We start from the raw sequence: 15,744 nt of genomic DNA, 5'->3' as shown, positions 1-15,744 counted from the left end.
ATACACATGCAAACTGACTGACATTATTTATAGAGCTAATTGGTATTTTCATAGCTCTTTGTAGGCCAGATTTTTATCTGATTTAAACTGATGTAAAACAGTGATAATTCCACTGAAATCGATGGGGTTAACATGGTGTAAAATAGGTGTAAGTGAGAGGAGACTCATGTTCTATATGGTCAATGCATGAAACAGATATTAATTAATTAATACTAATGAATGCTCACAACATCTCTATGAGGCATGAGGTTATGTCTTACCTTTACAGAGAGGTAAGCTGAGATAGAAAAGGGGAAGTGATTTGTCCATGGTTACCCAGTAGTTGCAAGGATAATTTAAACTATTTTATTTGCTTTAAATAATACCAGTATACTATTGTGAAGGTGGAACAGATTACTACTACTAAGTATAGGAATTTAAAATGTCTCTCACATAGCTACTTACCCAAGGTGTTTGTACCCTTTTAGAAAACCTGCAGACTTACAGAATCTAGCCCCAGGAACAAACCCTCCCTTTATGACTTTTGATGGTGAAGTGAAAATTGATGTCAATAAGATCGAGGAGTTCCTAGAGGAAAAATTAACACCACCAAGGTACTGTGCTCTTGCGTGTCATATTTTGCTTTTAGTCCTTCATACTGCCTTCACTGCACTCCCTGACAAAATACCCACTGGTTTCAATGACAGCAGGATCAGGTCCTTGGTTACTTTCCTGCCTCAAAAAATATGTATGAAATATATTAGAATCTGATTCTGCTCCGTTTGAACTCAATGAGCGTTGCTGTTGACTCCACTGGAAGCAGAAGTGAGACCTAGCATAATGGTGTTGTTCCTGTAAGATCGTGAGTGTTAGATGCTGATTGCTCGACTCCCAATGACTGAAGTTAATGGGAATTGACAGTGCTCAGCACCTCACAGGTTTGGACACAATTACTGTAAATTAAAGAAACTTTTTCAGTGTTAAAAAATCTCTATTTAAATGTGCTCTTCCAGCAGTATTTTCTCTGGGCCAAATCGTCAGCTGGTGTCAGTTAGCACAGGTCCATTGATTTCAATGGAGCTTTGCTGGTTTACACCAGCCGAGGATCTGGCTCTCTGCATGTGCTGATAGTTAAGGGCAAGTCATCAGAAATTATTTGGTTTTACAGTCCATGCAATGGAGATTAACTACTAATTTGCTTTGTGTAATGTGCAATAACTGTCTGCAATTTCAGTATCAAAATTTCCTTTTCAAAGAGATGGCAAAAATAGCAGCTCCCTAGAGCTAATAAAGGGTCTGAGCCAACACCTATTGAAATCAATGAAAAGATTCCCGTGCCAATTTAAGTCAATAGGAACTGTCCTTTATAGCACTAATCAACTGATGATATCCTGCAAGTTTGTCATGATGCAGACATGCCAACTCTCGCGAATTGATGGTGAGAGATGCAATTTTTAATTAAAATTAAGCCTGGCTCCCACTGCCAGACTGGGAAATAGGAGAGGGGACCCCACTGCAGCTCACCCTAGGCCTGGGGAAGAAGAAGAACCCTAAGAGGAGCAGAGATAAGGCTGGTAGGGCTGAAATATGGCCTGGAGGCTGCAGGGGCACTGATTGTGTGTGTGTGTGTGTACGCGTGTATTGATGGTGGGTTCTGAGCAGATGTGGTAAATGCTGGGTGGGTGAACTGAGTGCAGTGGGGGTCAATGGGGACTGAACTGAAGGGCGGCTGATGGGGGTTGGGGGACTGAACTGAGGGGGTCTGAATTGAGGAGGGTTGGGTGAAGACAGAACTGATGGGGGGACTGGAGGACAGGATTAATTGTTGGGCAGGAGACAGACAGATGTGGAGGTAAGAGCTTCTGCAGCAGGGGCCAAACTCACAATATCCAGTACATGTGGGCAACACTAATTGTCACATGCACACACCCTGGCGAAGGGCAAGGTGGAGTTCAAAAATCAAGAGACTGACCTAAAACACCACAATATTATCTTTTTTTTTAAAAAATCTCATGATTATTGAGGGTCTGACTCATCATTTTTGATCTCTTGAAGTTAGTAATTATGTTCCTGAAAAATGCGACTTTAAGCGAAACGATGTTAAGCAAATCCAATTTCCCCATACGAATTAATGTAAATGGGGGGGGGGGGGTTAGGTTCCAGGGCAATTTTTTCACCAGACAAAAGACTATATTATATATACACATATACACAGTATAAGTTTTAAACAAACAATTTAATACTGTTCACAGCAATGATGATTGTGAAGCTTGGTTGAGGTGGTGAAGTCAGAGGATGGAAGAGGGAGGGATATTTCCCAGGGAATGCCTTACTGCTAAATGATGAACTAGAACAGCTGAGCCCTCAAGGGTTAACATGTTGTTAATGTAGCCTCACGCTCTACAAGGCAGCACAAATGGAGGGAGGAGAGACAGCATGGCAGACAGAGACTCTCACCTGAGATGTGCATTGCCCCTTTAAGTACGCTGACCCCACTCTAAGTACACTGCCTTTTTAAGTAGATCAGCATGTTCAGACAGCCCCTGCTGCCAGCAAGCTCCCTCTGTCCTGAGCCCTGTCGTGTCTCCCCCCTGCTCTATGAAGATGGGGTAAGTGGGGGGCAGGAGCAGGGGGGATGGGGACATCCTGACATTAGTCCCCCTCTTTCCCCCTCCCCCTTTGTACAGCAAGCAGGAGGCTCCTGGGAGCAGCTCCAAGGCAGAGGGCAGGAGCAGCACACGGCAGTGGTGGGCGGGATAGCTGAACTGCCCGGCAATTTATAGCCTGCTGGGAGGTTGCCGCACAGGGAACTTAGGGGAGCGGGGAACTGATAGGGGGACTGCCGGTCCACCCTGGTTCCAAGCCCCCACCATTAGCTCCAACGGGCTGCTCTTCCTACAAGCAGTGGACAAAGTAGGCAGCTGCCAAACAAAGTTATAAGGGAGCATTGCGCAGCTTTAAATGAGTATGTTCTCTAATAGATCAGCAACGAAACAACATTAACCGGGACGACTTTAAGTGAGGAGTTACTGTACTGATGATGTCACTACAGTAATTCTCAAAGAGTGAAATTCACTCAAGTGCAGAGGGCTCATGCAAGGACCTCCACACCATGATAGTAACCTACTGTTTCTCTATGTTTGTGCTTTCAGATATCCCTCATTTTCTTCAAGTTGTAAAATAATGAAAGTTGATGAATAGTTATGGCAAGAAATAGAATTAAACTTCTGGATACTAGGAGTAATTGAAAAACATTTGACACAGTATTTATTTTATATGGTCTAAGTGGTTTCCATTTTAGGAATGTTTCCTATGAAAAATACTTAGCCATGCTTTGTTCGCAATGGGGTGGAATAAACTGCTGTTCATATAATACAGAAGTAGCTGAATGTCATAAAAGAAGCTAATTGTATGATATCCTTGTATTTTTAATTCCTCAGATACCCCAAACTTGGGCCAAAGCACCCCGAATCTAATTCTGCAGGAAATGATGTGTTTGCAAAATTCTCTGCTTTCATAAAGAACACAAGAAAAGATGCTAATGAAAGTAAGTACCTGCAATCTCTGCATCATTACCATTGATAACTGGAATGAGTTGGAGTTACATAATTACAGCACAAAGTTTTCCACTAACGTTTTGCACTAATGTTCAATCTAGAGTAACAAAACCTATCTGTATTTGCACTAAGGACTCATTCTAAGCAAAAGCTATCTATGGCTTTCCAGGACATGGAAGCTCTGGAAAGCTGCAGATCCTGATTCTAGAGGAGGGTAATCTGTTCAAGAGAAAGACCAACACATATGCACTATGGTGAAAGGAAGAATTAGTAGTTTGTTGTTTTTGTCAACAAACTTCCCCATATCACAATGGCTTGGCTTAACAGTACACCTCTACCCCGATATAATGCTGTCCTCGGGAGCCAAAAAATCTTACCGCGTTATAGGTGAAACCGCGTTAAATCGAACTTGCTTTGATCCGCCGGAATGCGCAGCCCCGCCCCCCCCGGAGCACTGCTTTACCGCGTTATATCCGAATTCGTGTTATATCGGGTCACGTTATATCAGGGTAGAGGTGTATTTAAGGCCCTGATCCTGCAAATGCTTAACTTGCTGAAGGTGAGTAGTTCCACTGACTTCAATAAAACTACTCATGTCCAAAAAGCTAGGCATGTGCCTAAGAATTTGCAGGATCAGACCTATGAATGGAATACAAAAAAGCAAATGCTTTTTTCTTCAACTTTAAAAGAAGTGGTATAAATTTAATGAAATGAACATACTAAGTAAGTATATATAATGTGACGGGGCAAGGCCAGATGGCTATAGAAAAGTAGTGGGAGACAGATAAATTAGCCCCAGGCTAAACAAATCCCTGTTATCGGGATAAGTAAATGGCAGCTGCTCCAGGTCAATTAAGACACCTGGGGCCAATTAAGATCTTTCCAGAAGGCAGGGAGGATGCTAGGTTGATTGGGACACCTGAAGCCAATTAGGGGCTGGCTGAAACTAGTTAAAAGCCTCCCAGTTAGTCAGTTGGGTGCGTGTGTCAGGAGCTGTAGGAGGAAGCTGTGCTGTTGGAGGAACAAAGCAGGACAAACCATATCAGGCACAAGGAAGGAGGCCCCGAGGTAACGGTGAAGTAGATATTAAGGAAGTGGGGGCTGCTGTGGGGAAGTGGCCCAGGGAATTGTACACGTCCTATTTCCAAAAAGTCAGCTACCATAGCTGCTACTATTAGGGTCCCTGGGCTGGAGCCCGGAGTAGAGGGCGGGCCTAGGCTCCCCCCTCCCCTCCCCGATTAATCACTGAGACTGGGAGACAACAGAGACTGTGTGAGGGAAGGTAGCTTCTTCTCACCTCCCTTGCTGGCTTATGCTGAAAATGGCTCAGTAGGCTGTGACCCTTGCCCCTAGAGAGAGAAGGGCTATGTGGAGGGTCACAGTGAGTCTCTGAGGCTAGCAAATCTGCCAGGAAGTGCGGGACCCACTGAGACAAGGACAGAGCTTTGTCATAATAAGTATAATATAGTCTAATTTTTTTGACAGTGAAATTGAAATAGCTAAGAGGATTAATTTGGAATAGTACTATTTGTGTAGTAATGACTTTTCTAGGCTTTCTCTGAAGCAATTTGACTAGCTCCAAAATGTGGGAATTTTTATGCCAATGCAATTTTTTAAAATCAAATAATTAAAATTTATTCTAAGACTATGGAATTATGGTACATATTTCTACAAATGGTCATCATGTTTCCTGTCCTAGAGGTAGATGAGAATTTGACAGAAATTCCTCACTCTCTGGACCAGCCGTTTACATTCACTGTGTGTGAAATCCCCTACCCTCCCCCTTCACAAAGCTGAAATCAATAAGCTTTAAGTGGGAAACCAAGCAAGGGTTGGAATTCACCTTTCTCAGCCTACCAGCATGCTGAGGGGCTACATTGCCACATCCATAATTCAGAGCTCCTGTTTATCCAGCCACTACATTCATATAAGCAAGGATCCAATGGCTGAACCTTTCCTCAACACCTCCCTTCTTGTGTCAGGTGGTGAGGAGCCCACCACCCACCATCTGGGGCACACACACACTGTGAAGGTGCCCACTACCATCTCTCTGTTGCTCTGAGCTGTTAGCCAATATTCAGGGCCTTGCTGGATTGTTTCTGTTGGGAGAAAAAATGGGTGATACAAAGCAGGTATCACTTTGGTGCAATTCTGTTTATTTACAAAGAATGTACACAGAGTCCTGTTTCCCTGTACACAATAGAAACAACCAACATCAGGCAGTTTCCTTGCTTACAATTTCCAAGTCTCCCTCTCTAATCAGTTCTGTGCCCCAAAGAGCTCTGTTTTTGCTTCTTCTCAGGGCCATGCTTCTCTCTGCTGTCCCCTGGCTTTCTCCAAGCATTTCTGCCTTTGACATACACACAGGTACAAACAATCCCCTAACTCCTGCATTTGAAATCATAGAACCCCTAAAAGCACAAGTCTTAGCTTCCGATCAGGCCTTGCCATGTGTCCCATTGCCTTGAACTGTGGCTTCTGTTGTTTTCAGCTATATAACTGCATAAAGGGGCTTAGTTGCTCTGTCTGAAAGAAAGGTGCTTAGCATACCCCATTAGCTTTATCTAGGCCTGTGATTGTCTGTGCATCAAAGATCCACTTGATGTCAGTCATTAACACCTTCCAGTATAACCACCTCTATCCTTAATGTCCTGGTATCCTGACATGGGGGCTTGAGTGGTGTGGAATGTTTCGTACTTGAACCTGTCTCTCTGCACTTAGGGAATTTTCTCCTTTCCTTAGAGCTGGTCGAAAAGTGTTTTTTTGTTTTTCCCCCCTCACAGGAAAATTATGATCTTTCAGCAAAAATTCAAATACCAAAATAATTGGGACAAAAACTGAAATTGGGCTAAAAACTGAAAGAGAACAGTTTTTGGAAATGCTGCCCTAGTGCTTCATAAGATTTGTATTTCAGGTGCTTCATGACCCCTTTCTCCTTTATAGGCTGGGCTTCGTGGTCAGACTACATCTCCCTTGATGGACTGTGGTCTTCCCTCTTGGAATTCATGTGAACTCTTGCCCATATTCTGTTATTGGAGAGGTAGTCTGCCTGGGTAGCCTGGCTCATAGAGGCGAATGGAGACATGAGTCAACAAAAGGTATGTCTACACTGCAATTAAAAACCCACCCCAAATCAGCTGGCCCATGCCAGCTGATTTGGGCTCGAGGGGCTCAGGCTAAGGAGCTGTTTAATTGTGATGTAGACATTTGGGCTCCATCTGGAGCCCAAGATGAAGGGTCTGAGAGCTGCAGCCCGAGCCCGAACATGTACACAGCAATTAAACAGCCCATTAGCCCCAGTCCCACAAGCCTGAGTCAGCTGGCAAGGGTCAGCCATGGGTTTTTAATTGCAATGCAGACATATACCCTAAATTACAGCTCTTCAGAGGCACCATGGCAGCATTTCCAAATCAAAATCTTGGGTTTTGGCTGAAATATTTAGATAGCTCAGTGGTTTGAGCATTAGCCTGCTAAACCCAGCATTGTGAGTTCAATCCTTGAGGGGGTCACTTAGGGATCTGGGGCAAAATCAGTACTTGGTCCTGCTAGTGAGGGCAGGGGGCTGGACTCAATGACCTTTCAGGATCCCTTGCAGTTCTATGAGATAGGTATATCTCCACTAGCACTTTTGCTATTCCCTTATTACATTAACACTTAGCAAGCTCAGTAAAGGATCAGGGCCCCATTGTGCTGGAGAAGGTACAGATACAGCAGCTGTACTTAACAAACATTATATCCCAGAGAGCTCTATGGACAGGTACACACTTAAAAACTTTTGCCTCCAGAGTATTACTGGTTATGGGGGAGGTGATTTTTTTAATGACATTTCTATCCCAGCAAAAGCCCTTGTGTAGATGCAGTTAAACCAGCATAAAAGTGCTTTTACTGATGGAGCTTATTTTGCTTGAGGAACCAGCGTGAGCTATACCAGAAAAAGCACTCTTCTGCCAACAGAAGCTGCATTTACAGTAGGCTGTAAATGCTATACTGGCAAACCTTTTCTGGTCTAGACTAGGCCTACATTTCAGATAGGATTAATGGCAGAAACGGATAAACGATGTGGATGGTTTCAGAGAATGGGGTAATAATAAACTGAACAGATTAGGAAAAAAAACAGAAGTCACAGCTCACCTGTTGCCTAACTAACTAATGTCAGATGGAAATGATTTATAACCATCCTAGCACAGGTAGTTCTCAGGAGGGATTTGAATTAGAATAAGGGAATATGACAAGAGGTTTTCCTATGCATTGAGGTTGGCATGGGAGGACTTCCGTGTGAGTGGGCTTAGTGTTTGGAAATATCCGATCTCCTGGGTTTCTTCTACTTTTAGAGTGAACTCAATTCACTTTTCTCTAATCTCTATTTTTCTGACTCTAGATTTGGAAAAATCCTTACTTAAGGCTCTAAGGAGGCTGGATAACTATTTAAATACCCCCTTGCCTGATGAAATTGATGCCTATAGCACTGAAGACATCACTGTTTCCAGCAGGAAATTCCTGGATGGAGATGAGCTCACTTTAGCAGACTGCAACCTCTTACCAAAGCTCCACATCATTAAGGTTTGGATTTTCTCTTCTATGATGTGCAAAGACTGACAACACTGATGCACAAGTGCATTTAAAAATGACAAAAAAAAAATACCACATCTTTACTGAAACAGACACACAAATGCTATCTCAACCCAGGGTGAGAATGTGAGTCAGAGTAAAATTTAGTCTAGCATGTCTAATATCCTTTGGGGTTACTCAAACAACAGCATAATGCCCTAATTCCATTTTTTTATCTGACAATATAATTCCTAATGTCTGGATTCCACACTCCTTGTTAGATGACCTAGCTAAAAATAAATAATTTAGCTAAGAGTGCTGCTGCTAGCAGATAGATGCTCTGCAGCCTCTCACATTAGGCAGCAGTGGAGGCTATTATTGATTCCAGGATAGCATTACTGCCTTGGCTACAGTCACATTGTTATGGGCATCGCCGAGGTTCTCCTTGTAGCTGGGCACAAGGGGCTGAATGCACAAAAGGAGTTAGGAGCCTAAGTCCTTGTTTTGTGTGTCTTAGTTCCAGTTTTGGGACCACTGTGTGATCATAAAACTGTCACTGAAACCTGTAAGTGCCTAATCTCACTCGATGCCTAGGTTTTTGCAGTAAAAGTTCCTTAGGCACCTACGTTTCTGCCTCTAAGCATGCACCCTGTTGCCTCCTTGTGGGCATCTGGATGTCTAGCTTCTGCCTAAGCCCCAGAGTGATTCACAAACCAGGGGAAGTCATGTGTTTGGTTGTTTAACTCACCTGTGGGGCCTGAAAAGGTACATGTGCTCACTCGCTCTCTCGCTTTCACTCTAAGAGGCATTTGGAGTGAATGCTACCAGAGAAAGTACACGCATGAGCATGACTCTGTAGCCTGGTGGTTAGCACACTTACTGAGGATATGGGAGACCTAGGATCTGGCCCCCCTGCTCCAATGAGTCTTTCATTATTTATCCACCGTGTAACAGCTTAAGTAGGCGAGATTGAGGGACTCCCTACATCAGGCTATGAAATATTCTGATGGTAGGAGCACTCTCCTGAGAGGTAGCAGATCCCTGTTCAAATCCCTTTTCCCCCTGAGGTGAGGCAGGGGTATCCCTTATCCCAAGTGAGTACCCTAACCATTGGGCTAAAAGTTATGAGGGAGGTCCTCCTCTGCCCCCACCCCTGACTAATGCCTTTTGTGCATTCAGGCCCAGGCTGCTTTATTGGACACAACTGCTGGATCCCAACTGCTTCCTAGTCTACTGGATCAGAGCAGCATCCAGCCTCTCTGGCAGACTCCTAGGGTACAGAGTACGTGTCTAGTACCTCTTCTTGGGCTGTGGAACCCTGAGGTCCAATGGCCCTAGGCCCAAGACCAGTGCTGATCCCCCAAGTCTCCCCAATAGCTTATGCACCCCCTCATAAAACAAAATGAAATTCATAAGACGCCAGACAGATTCCCCAAACTCTCACACACATAATGACATTCTGGCCTTACATGCCTTCCTAAGTCTGCCCGGTTCCCTGAGGTGGGGACTGCGCCCACCCAATTGCCATATATGGACTGATTCTGAATATTTTTCTCTTTCATTATTCCCTCATAAATTTGGGGCTGAAATTTGACATGTGAGTTCTTCGGTACTTCTCACAGGCAATGAACTCTCTCTGTAGTGCCCTCTCCTGTCAATGCCTAAGCCCATGCAGGTTGACTGCTGTGTCAGGTAGCAGGACCCAGAGGTGCAGGAGCTGCGCTTTTACCTGACCAGGCAAAGTCTTTCAGTGAGGGGGAAGGTACAGTTGACACATCATTTGTGAGTACGCAAGTGCATTTTTTATTCAAAATTTGCTTCCATCTTAGTTTTAGATCACCTCTGGTAGGGTATATTCCTCTAATATCTTTTATCTCAAGTTTCAGTATGTGAAGTAAGTATTAATTAAAACTGGCATGTGTCACAAGTTGTATATGTTCCAAATAAGCTCTTTGCCTTAAAATATCAACCAAACATCTATTAAAAGATTTCTGTTCATAGTCGGTGGACTTTTCAAATCCACCTACGGAATTTGGGTATGCAGTTAGAAATGAATGGGAATTGGGCAACCAAAGTCCTTAGGCAGCTTTGAAAATCTGAGTTATTTGGTTTTGTAAAGTCTTTTCACCCCAAAACCTACATTTTTGAGCTTAAACTACTTGACAGTCCCTCTTTAAGGCTTGGTCTACACTAGGGGGGGATCGATCTAAGTAACACAACTTCAGCTACGTAAATAATGTAGCTGAAGTCAACGTACTTAGATCGACTTACCGTGGTATCTTCACCGCGGTGAGTCGATTGCTGCCGCTCCCCTGTCGACTCTGCCTGTGCCTCTCACAGCGGTGGAGTACAGGAGTCGACATGAGAGCGCTCGGGGGTTGATTTATTGTGTCTAGACTAGACACGATAAATCGATCCCCGCTGGATAGATCGTTGCCTGCCGATCCAGTGGGTAGTGTAGACATACCCTAATTAACCAGCCTCCCCACGTCTGTTATCTTTCTCCTCTTTGTCTTTTTTTTCAAAATTTAAAACATCAAAAATGGATTGCTAAGACAGAAGAATTGAAGAAACCTATTGATTACAAGCATTGTGTGCACTTTGTTTACACAGCTCATGCCTCTAGCAATCTTTTTTTTTCTTTATTTTTTTAAGGTTGTGGCAAAAAAATATAGGAATTTTGAGTTTCCACCTGAAATGACTGGGATCTGGAGATATTTGAACAGTGCTTATGCTAGAGATGAATTCACAAATACTTGTCCTGCCGATCGAGAAATTGAGTTTGCATATTTGGATGTTGCAAAGAGAATGAAGTGATGGATTAAAAGATATCTCTATTCTACATTTCTTCAGAGAGCTGGATGGGAACAAACCAAGATAAAAACAGAGTACATTATGCAGCATAATTTTAAATTCTGTGACTGGCCAATCCTTTTCTTTTCTTGCATTATATTAAGCTCACTCTTAAATTATATGTATGTATGTCTGCTTGTGTGTGTATACACATGCGTGCGCACACACACACACGTGTGTTACACATTCTGTGTTAAAGGTATCAGATCAAAATTCAAACATGTGTTGAAATTACAGTAATGGGCTAGGCACACAATTATTACAATGTGGCTGGTTACTCACGGTAAAAATACTTAATTTTGAGAGTAATATTCCCTACTTCTTAAACATCTAGCGTGCTTATTGCTGCCCCTAATTTCTCAGTTTATTTCAGCGCTATTGTCAAAACTGACAGTTGACCTAGAGATTTGTCTGAGAGGCAGAGGAACATTTTTCTCTCAAGATGTACCTAACAGAAAGTATCTGTGACCTTCTGGGCTGCATAAATCTTGGAAGACAGCACTATTGCTGTTGGCTGCACACCAGGCTGGTTTATCCAGGAGAAAGATCTGGTTTGATGTGGAACCAACTCCCTCTTTCAAAAGCAACAACTCTATATGCCAGGGAGCTGTGGATCAGTTCAACAAAAACCCTGTTTCCCACACTGCAGAAGTCCCTATTCTGTATATGTCTAGCCCTCATCTCTCTAAGATCTGCACAACCCATGGGACTTCCTCCTGCCCTAGAAGGGGAGAGGAATAAATATTGCAGCTGACCTGTGAACTATGCAATAAAGTTACTTGGTATAAGTGAAAAGAGAAGGGTCCTGCCCCCTGCACTGGGAGAGGAAATGGAAAACCTCCCTGCCCCGATTACTGAACTGAGGCCCCCTCCTCGACTCCTACTTGGTATTGGAAAGTAATGAATATGGGGGCAGGAGGGCTATTTAGGAGGCAGCCCTTTCCTTCTTCCTGACTGAGCTCCAGAATGTGCTGTACAACCAGTACCAGTGAGAATACCCCATTCCCTTGGAACAGGGAACATACCATCGGAGGTTTATGGAACATGATTGGGCTACTGCCACAGAGGCTGCTTTCTGCTGGTACAGCCCTCAGAGGCACAACCTGTGCAAACCACAGCCCCTGCACTTGCCTGGGAGCAAGAGCTCCAGCCCAGCTACCAAAGCTGTGTTATCCCTATGGTCACCAGGGAGTCAGTCTCTGATGCTTTTGCACAATATATTTTTGATAGGGTTATGTGCATCTAAAGATGCAGTAGATCCATGCATACTAGATAGATATGAAATAGATCAAAGTGTCTACTATAATAGCTACGTTTAAAAAAAAAAACCCTCTATTTTAGAATAGACAACCTATTCCATATCAAGCAGACATCTACTTTTCTTACAAGTTGTACTTGATTGTATATTTCCAGTTTTCAGGTATACTTTGTCTGCACTGTTTAATTATAAAAATACTCAGTTCTGATGCATATCTTGTATCTCAGTTATTTTTAAACAGTGTTAAATATTGAATTTTTATTTTGTTTTCTTTAGAGAAAACAGACACTTAAACCTGTTTTGCAGTACAGAACTTAAATATTGGGGTTGATAGCTGAGCAATCACTCACCAAATGTTACTAACTGCTGCTTTGTATTTTCCAACATACATATATATATTCTATATAATCTTTTCATATGCCTTACAAATTTGAACAGAAAATACACAAATTGATAAGTAAATTGAATATCCTGTGTTTATTTCAGTGCCAGTTTCCTGACATCCTGCAGTCTATCATTAGCTGGGATTTTGAGAGAGAGAGATGAAATTAACAAAACCTTGATTTGTCTTTAAGAACTGGAAGAACATTTTAGGCCCCGTCCTGCAATCAGTCCCACACGGGTGCAAGGATCTGCACACACAGACCTGATTTCAGGATTCAATCCCCAGTCTTGCTGCTCAGAAGTGTGTGTGTGTGTGTGTGTGTGTGTGTGGCTTATTGCTGATTCAACTGATAATGGTTTACTGTGTTAGCTACATTTTTTAATTCAATAAAGACTATCAGCTGTTATCCACCTTTAATCAATATGAAATTCAACATTACTATGTAATACGGTCTGTTGTATAGCAATATTGTATGTGCTTTACTTTATTTATTTTTTTTGCCTTGAGGTCAACTGGGGCCCTCACTTAGACACAAACCACCCTCAAGTTTGTGCCCTGTGCTCTTCTGAGCCTGCAGTCTCATTCCTTTCAGCCAAAGGAAGTGGCTGGATATGTAGAAAGTAATATATATATTTAAAATCCTACATCATTCTGAAGTATAGTTTGCTGAGATGGAGGGGCTTTGTCCCTGGATAAGACTGAAATCTGTTTTTTGTTATTCCCATGCTCCTCTTCCATCCAGCTGGAGGAAGAGGTTTATGGCCCCAATCCTACAATTCATTTCTCCTGGGTGGAGTAAATTGCAGGATTGGGGCCAACCTCAGCCTCATATATAGTGCTACTGAAAGAACAGAATACAACCGGGAGTTAAAGATTTCAGGAAATATAGTTAGATGATAGTATAAGCAGGGATGGTCAAAAAGTGTAGAAAACTGAAAATTTTTCATAATTTTTTGTGAAACACTTTCATTTAAATTTTAAAAAAGATTTATATTATATAATGATGGTCAAAAATAGCAACAACTTTTCACAAAAAATGCAAAAATAATTTCACCTACATTTCAAACAACGGAACGTTCTTGATCAACTCTAATTAGCTGTCTGTCCAATTAGGGTTGCCAACTTTGGTTGGATGAATTCCTGGAGGTTTCATCACACAACATTATCTTTAATTAAAGATGAATCTTTAATTCCTGGACACTCCGAGACAGTCCTGGAGGGTTGACAATCCTATGTCCCATACATATAAATGATACACCAGATTGCAACAAATGAAGCCTTCACGTTTGTGATGGGCTTTAAAAGCAGAAAGAGAAAGACATATTCTGTGACAGGCCAGCTGGGGCAGGAAAGGATTCCACACAGCTCATTGGGGCATGCCTCACGCTAGAACAGAAAACTAAATGCCCTGCCCCTTTAAAAGCCAATTGCAACAACAACAACCTGTTTTCCCTCAGCCAAAGCAAAGGATTGCTTTAAACAAATCCCAGAGGGAGGGATAAGACCTCACCTCAGCGCCAGTCCCCTTCAGAGATCCATCTTCTCATGATCACATTCACCTCCCAGTGGGATGAACCTCCCTCCTGCACTAGCAAGGGGAATTAATAAATTCCCCACAGCTGGCTGTGCTCTACTATCCTACACATAGGAAATGCCCTAGGCTGGGAACTCCACCTCCCCCATTAACCTACTTTAATTCAGCTGCCCTTTTCAGTGCTTAATTTTTCTATTTATGGGACATCAGTGCAGCATAGTCAAGCGTTCTTGTAAAAGCTCAAACCAAACTAACAACAGAGAAACACTCTGACCACTTATTTGGGAACAAACTTAATGGGGAATTGGGTAGTGCTCTGGCAATACATACATGATAAGGTGTGGTCTCAGTCTCAGCCACAGGGTAATTGTAAAAATAAAAAAGTTCTTGTTTTGTGTTTAACTGTTTTTGATCATATGCTGGGATCTGTTCATCGAGGTGGCACCAGATATCACTGCAATCAGAGGTGAAACAGCTCCCTCTTTGGTCCAGCCCACTCTCTGGTTACTGTTGTTATAAATGATTTGTACTAAAGTTGTGCTAAAAGGTCCCATTCTACTAGGCACTGTAGAAATGGCCTGTAAGAGACAGCACTTTCCCCAAAGAATTTACAATCCCAGGCTCCAATCCTGCAATTAATAAAGTATGGATGAACATGCTGCACAGCCTGGGGAACAAATAGAAAACAAGGGAAACAGACAAAATGCATTGCCCGTGAGCACACTACAGGTCTGTGACAGAACCACTCAGAGCTCCTTATTATCAGGTTGGTGTGCTATTCATTTTACATCACGCTGCCTCTACTCTTTCTTGTCCAGCAGCACTAGGCCCCACATGAATTCCTCCCTTGTCTTACAGCATCTGCAAAAACATTTATGGCTCTGATCCACAAAGGTACTTAGGAACTTAAAACACAAGACTCAGGCACCTAAATCTTCTGTTCAGGCACCAAATTTCCAGTTTTAGGCTCCAACGTGATCCACAAAACTCCTGCCGAATACTGTAGGTGCCTCAACTCACTTGGCACCAAAGTTTTCAGGGTAAATGTTCCTTTGGTGCTTATGTTTCTGGCTCTTAGGGTACATCTGTCTACGCAGCAGGTGGAAGTGAGGTTCCTTGCTTGGGTAGACAGCTCTGCTCAAGCTAAAAGTCGCAGTGTAGCTGGGAATAGCCCAGGTGGCAGCTTGGGCTAGCTGCCTGGGTACAAAGATGCCTGGAACCTCGGGGTACATACTCGGGTGGCTAGCCTGTGCTATCCCAGCTTCACTGCTATTTTTAGCATACTAACTCAAACAGAGCTAGGACTGTCTGCCTAGCTGAACTGGGAAGCACACTCCCAGCCACAGTATAAACATATGCTGAGCATATGCATTGCTGCTGCCCTCTAGGCACTGGGCACTTATCTCCTGCCTAAGGCTAGTGGTTAGGCACCCACTGTTTACATCTATCAGCACTCCAGCTGCAGCCTGAGTGGCTACAGCTACACTGTTACTTTTAGCTCCATAGCATGAGCGGTCCAAGCTTGAGTCAGTTGATTCGGGCTCTGAGACTCGCTGTCTCGGGGGTATTTTTGCAGTGTCGATGTACCGTATATTATTAGGTTTTTGCTTCTTAAAAAAAAAGCTGCAGT

General features: G+C 43.0%; 1 protein-coding gene across 1 annotated transcript in view; it reads left to right on the top strand.

The window, feature by feature from the left end:
* LOC112104639 (chloride intracellular channel protein 6) overlaps positions 1–11,043 on the top strand; it is a 47,008-nt gene extending 35,965 nt beyond the window's left edge. Inside the window, exons 4-7 of the mRNA XM_026650900.1 lie at positions 468–593; positions 3,420–3,526; positions 7,915–8,096; positions 10,740–11,043. Coding sequence (XP_026506685.1) covers positions 468–593; positions 3,420–3,526; positions 7,915–8,096; positions 10,740–10,901 — 577 coding nt within the window. The 3' untranslated portion in view covers positions 10,902–11,043. The remainder of the gene's footprint in view (positions 1–467; positions 594–3,419; positions 3,527–7,914; positions 8,097–10,739) is intronic.
* Positions 11,044–15,744: the final 4,701 nt, after the last annotated feature.

The sequence above is a fragment of the Terrapene carolina genome, unplaced genomic scaffold, assembly GCF_002925995.2.
Source record: "Terrapene carolina triunguis isolate 2854851 unplaced genomic scaffold, T_m_triunguis-2.0 Scaffold30, whole genome shotgun sequence".
NCBI classification, from domain to species: domain Eukaryota; kingdom Metazoa; phylum Chordata; order Testudines; family Emydidae; genus Terrapene; species Terrapene triunguis.
The sequence above is the reverse complement of the archived record's forward strand: the minus strand, read 5'-3'. Positions and strand labels throughout refer to the sequence as shown.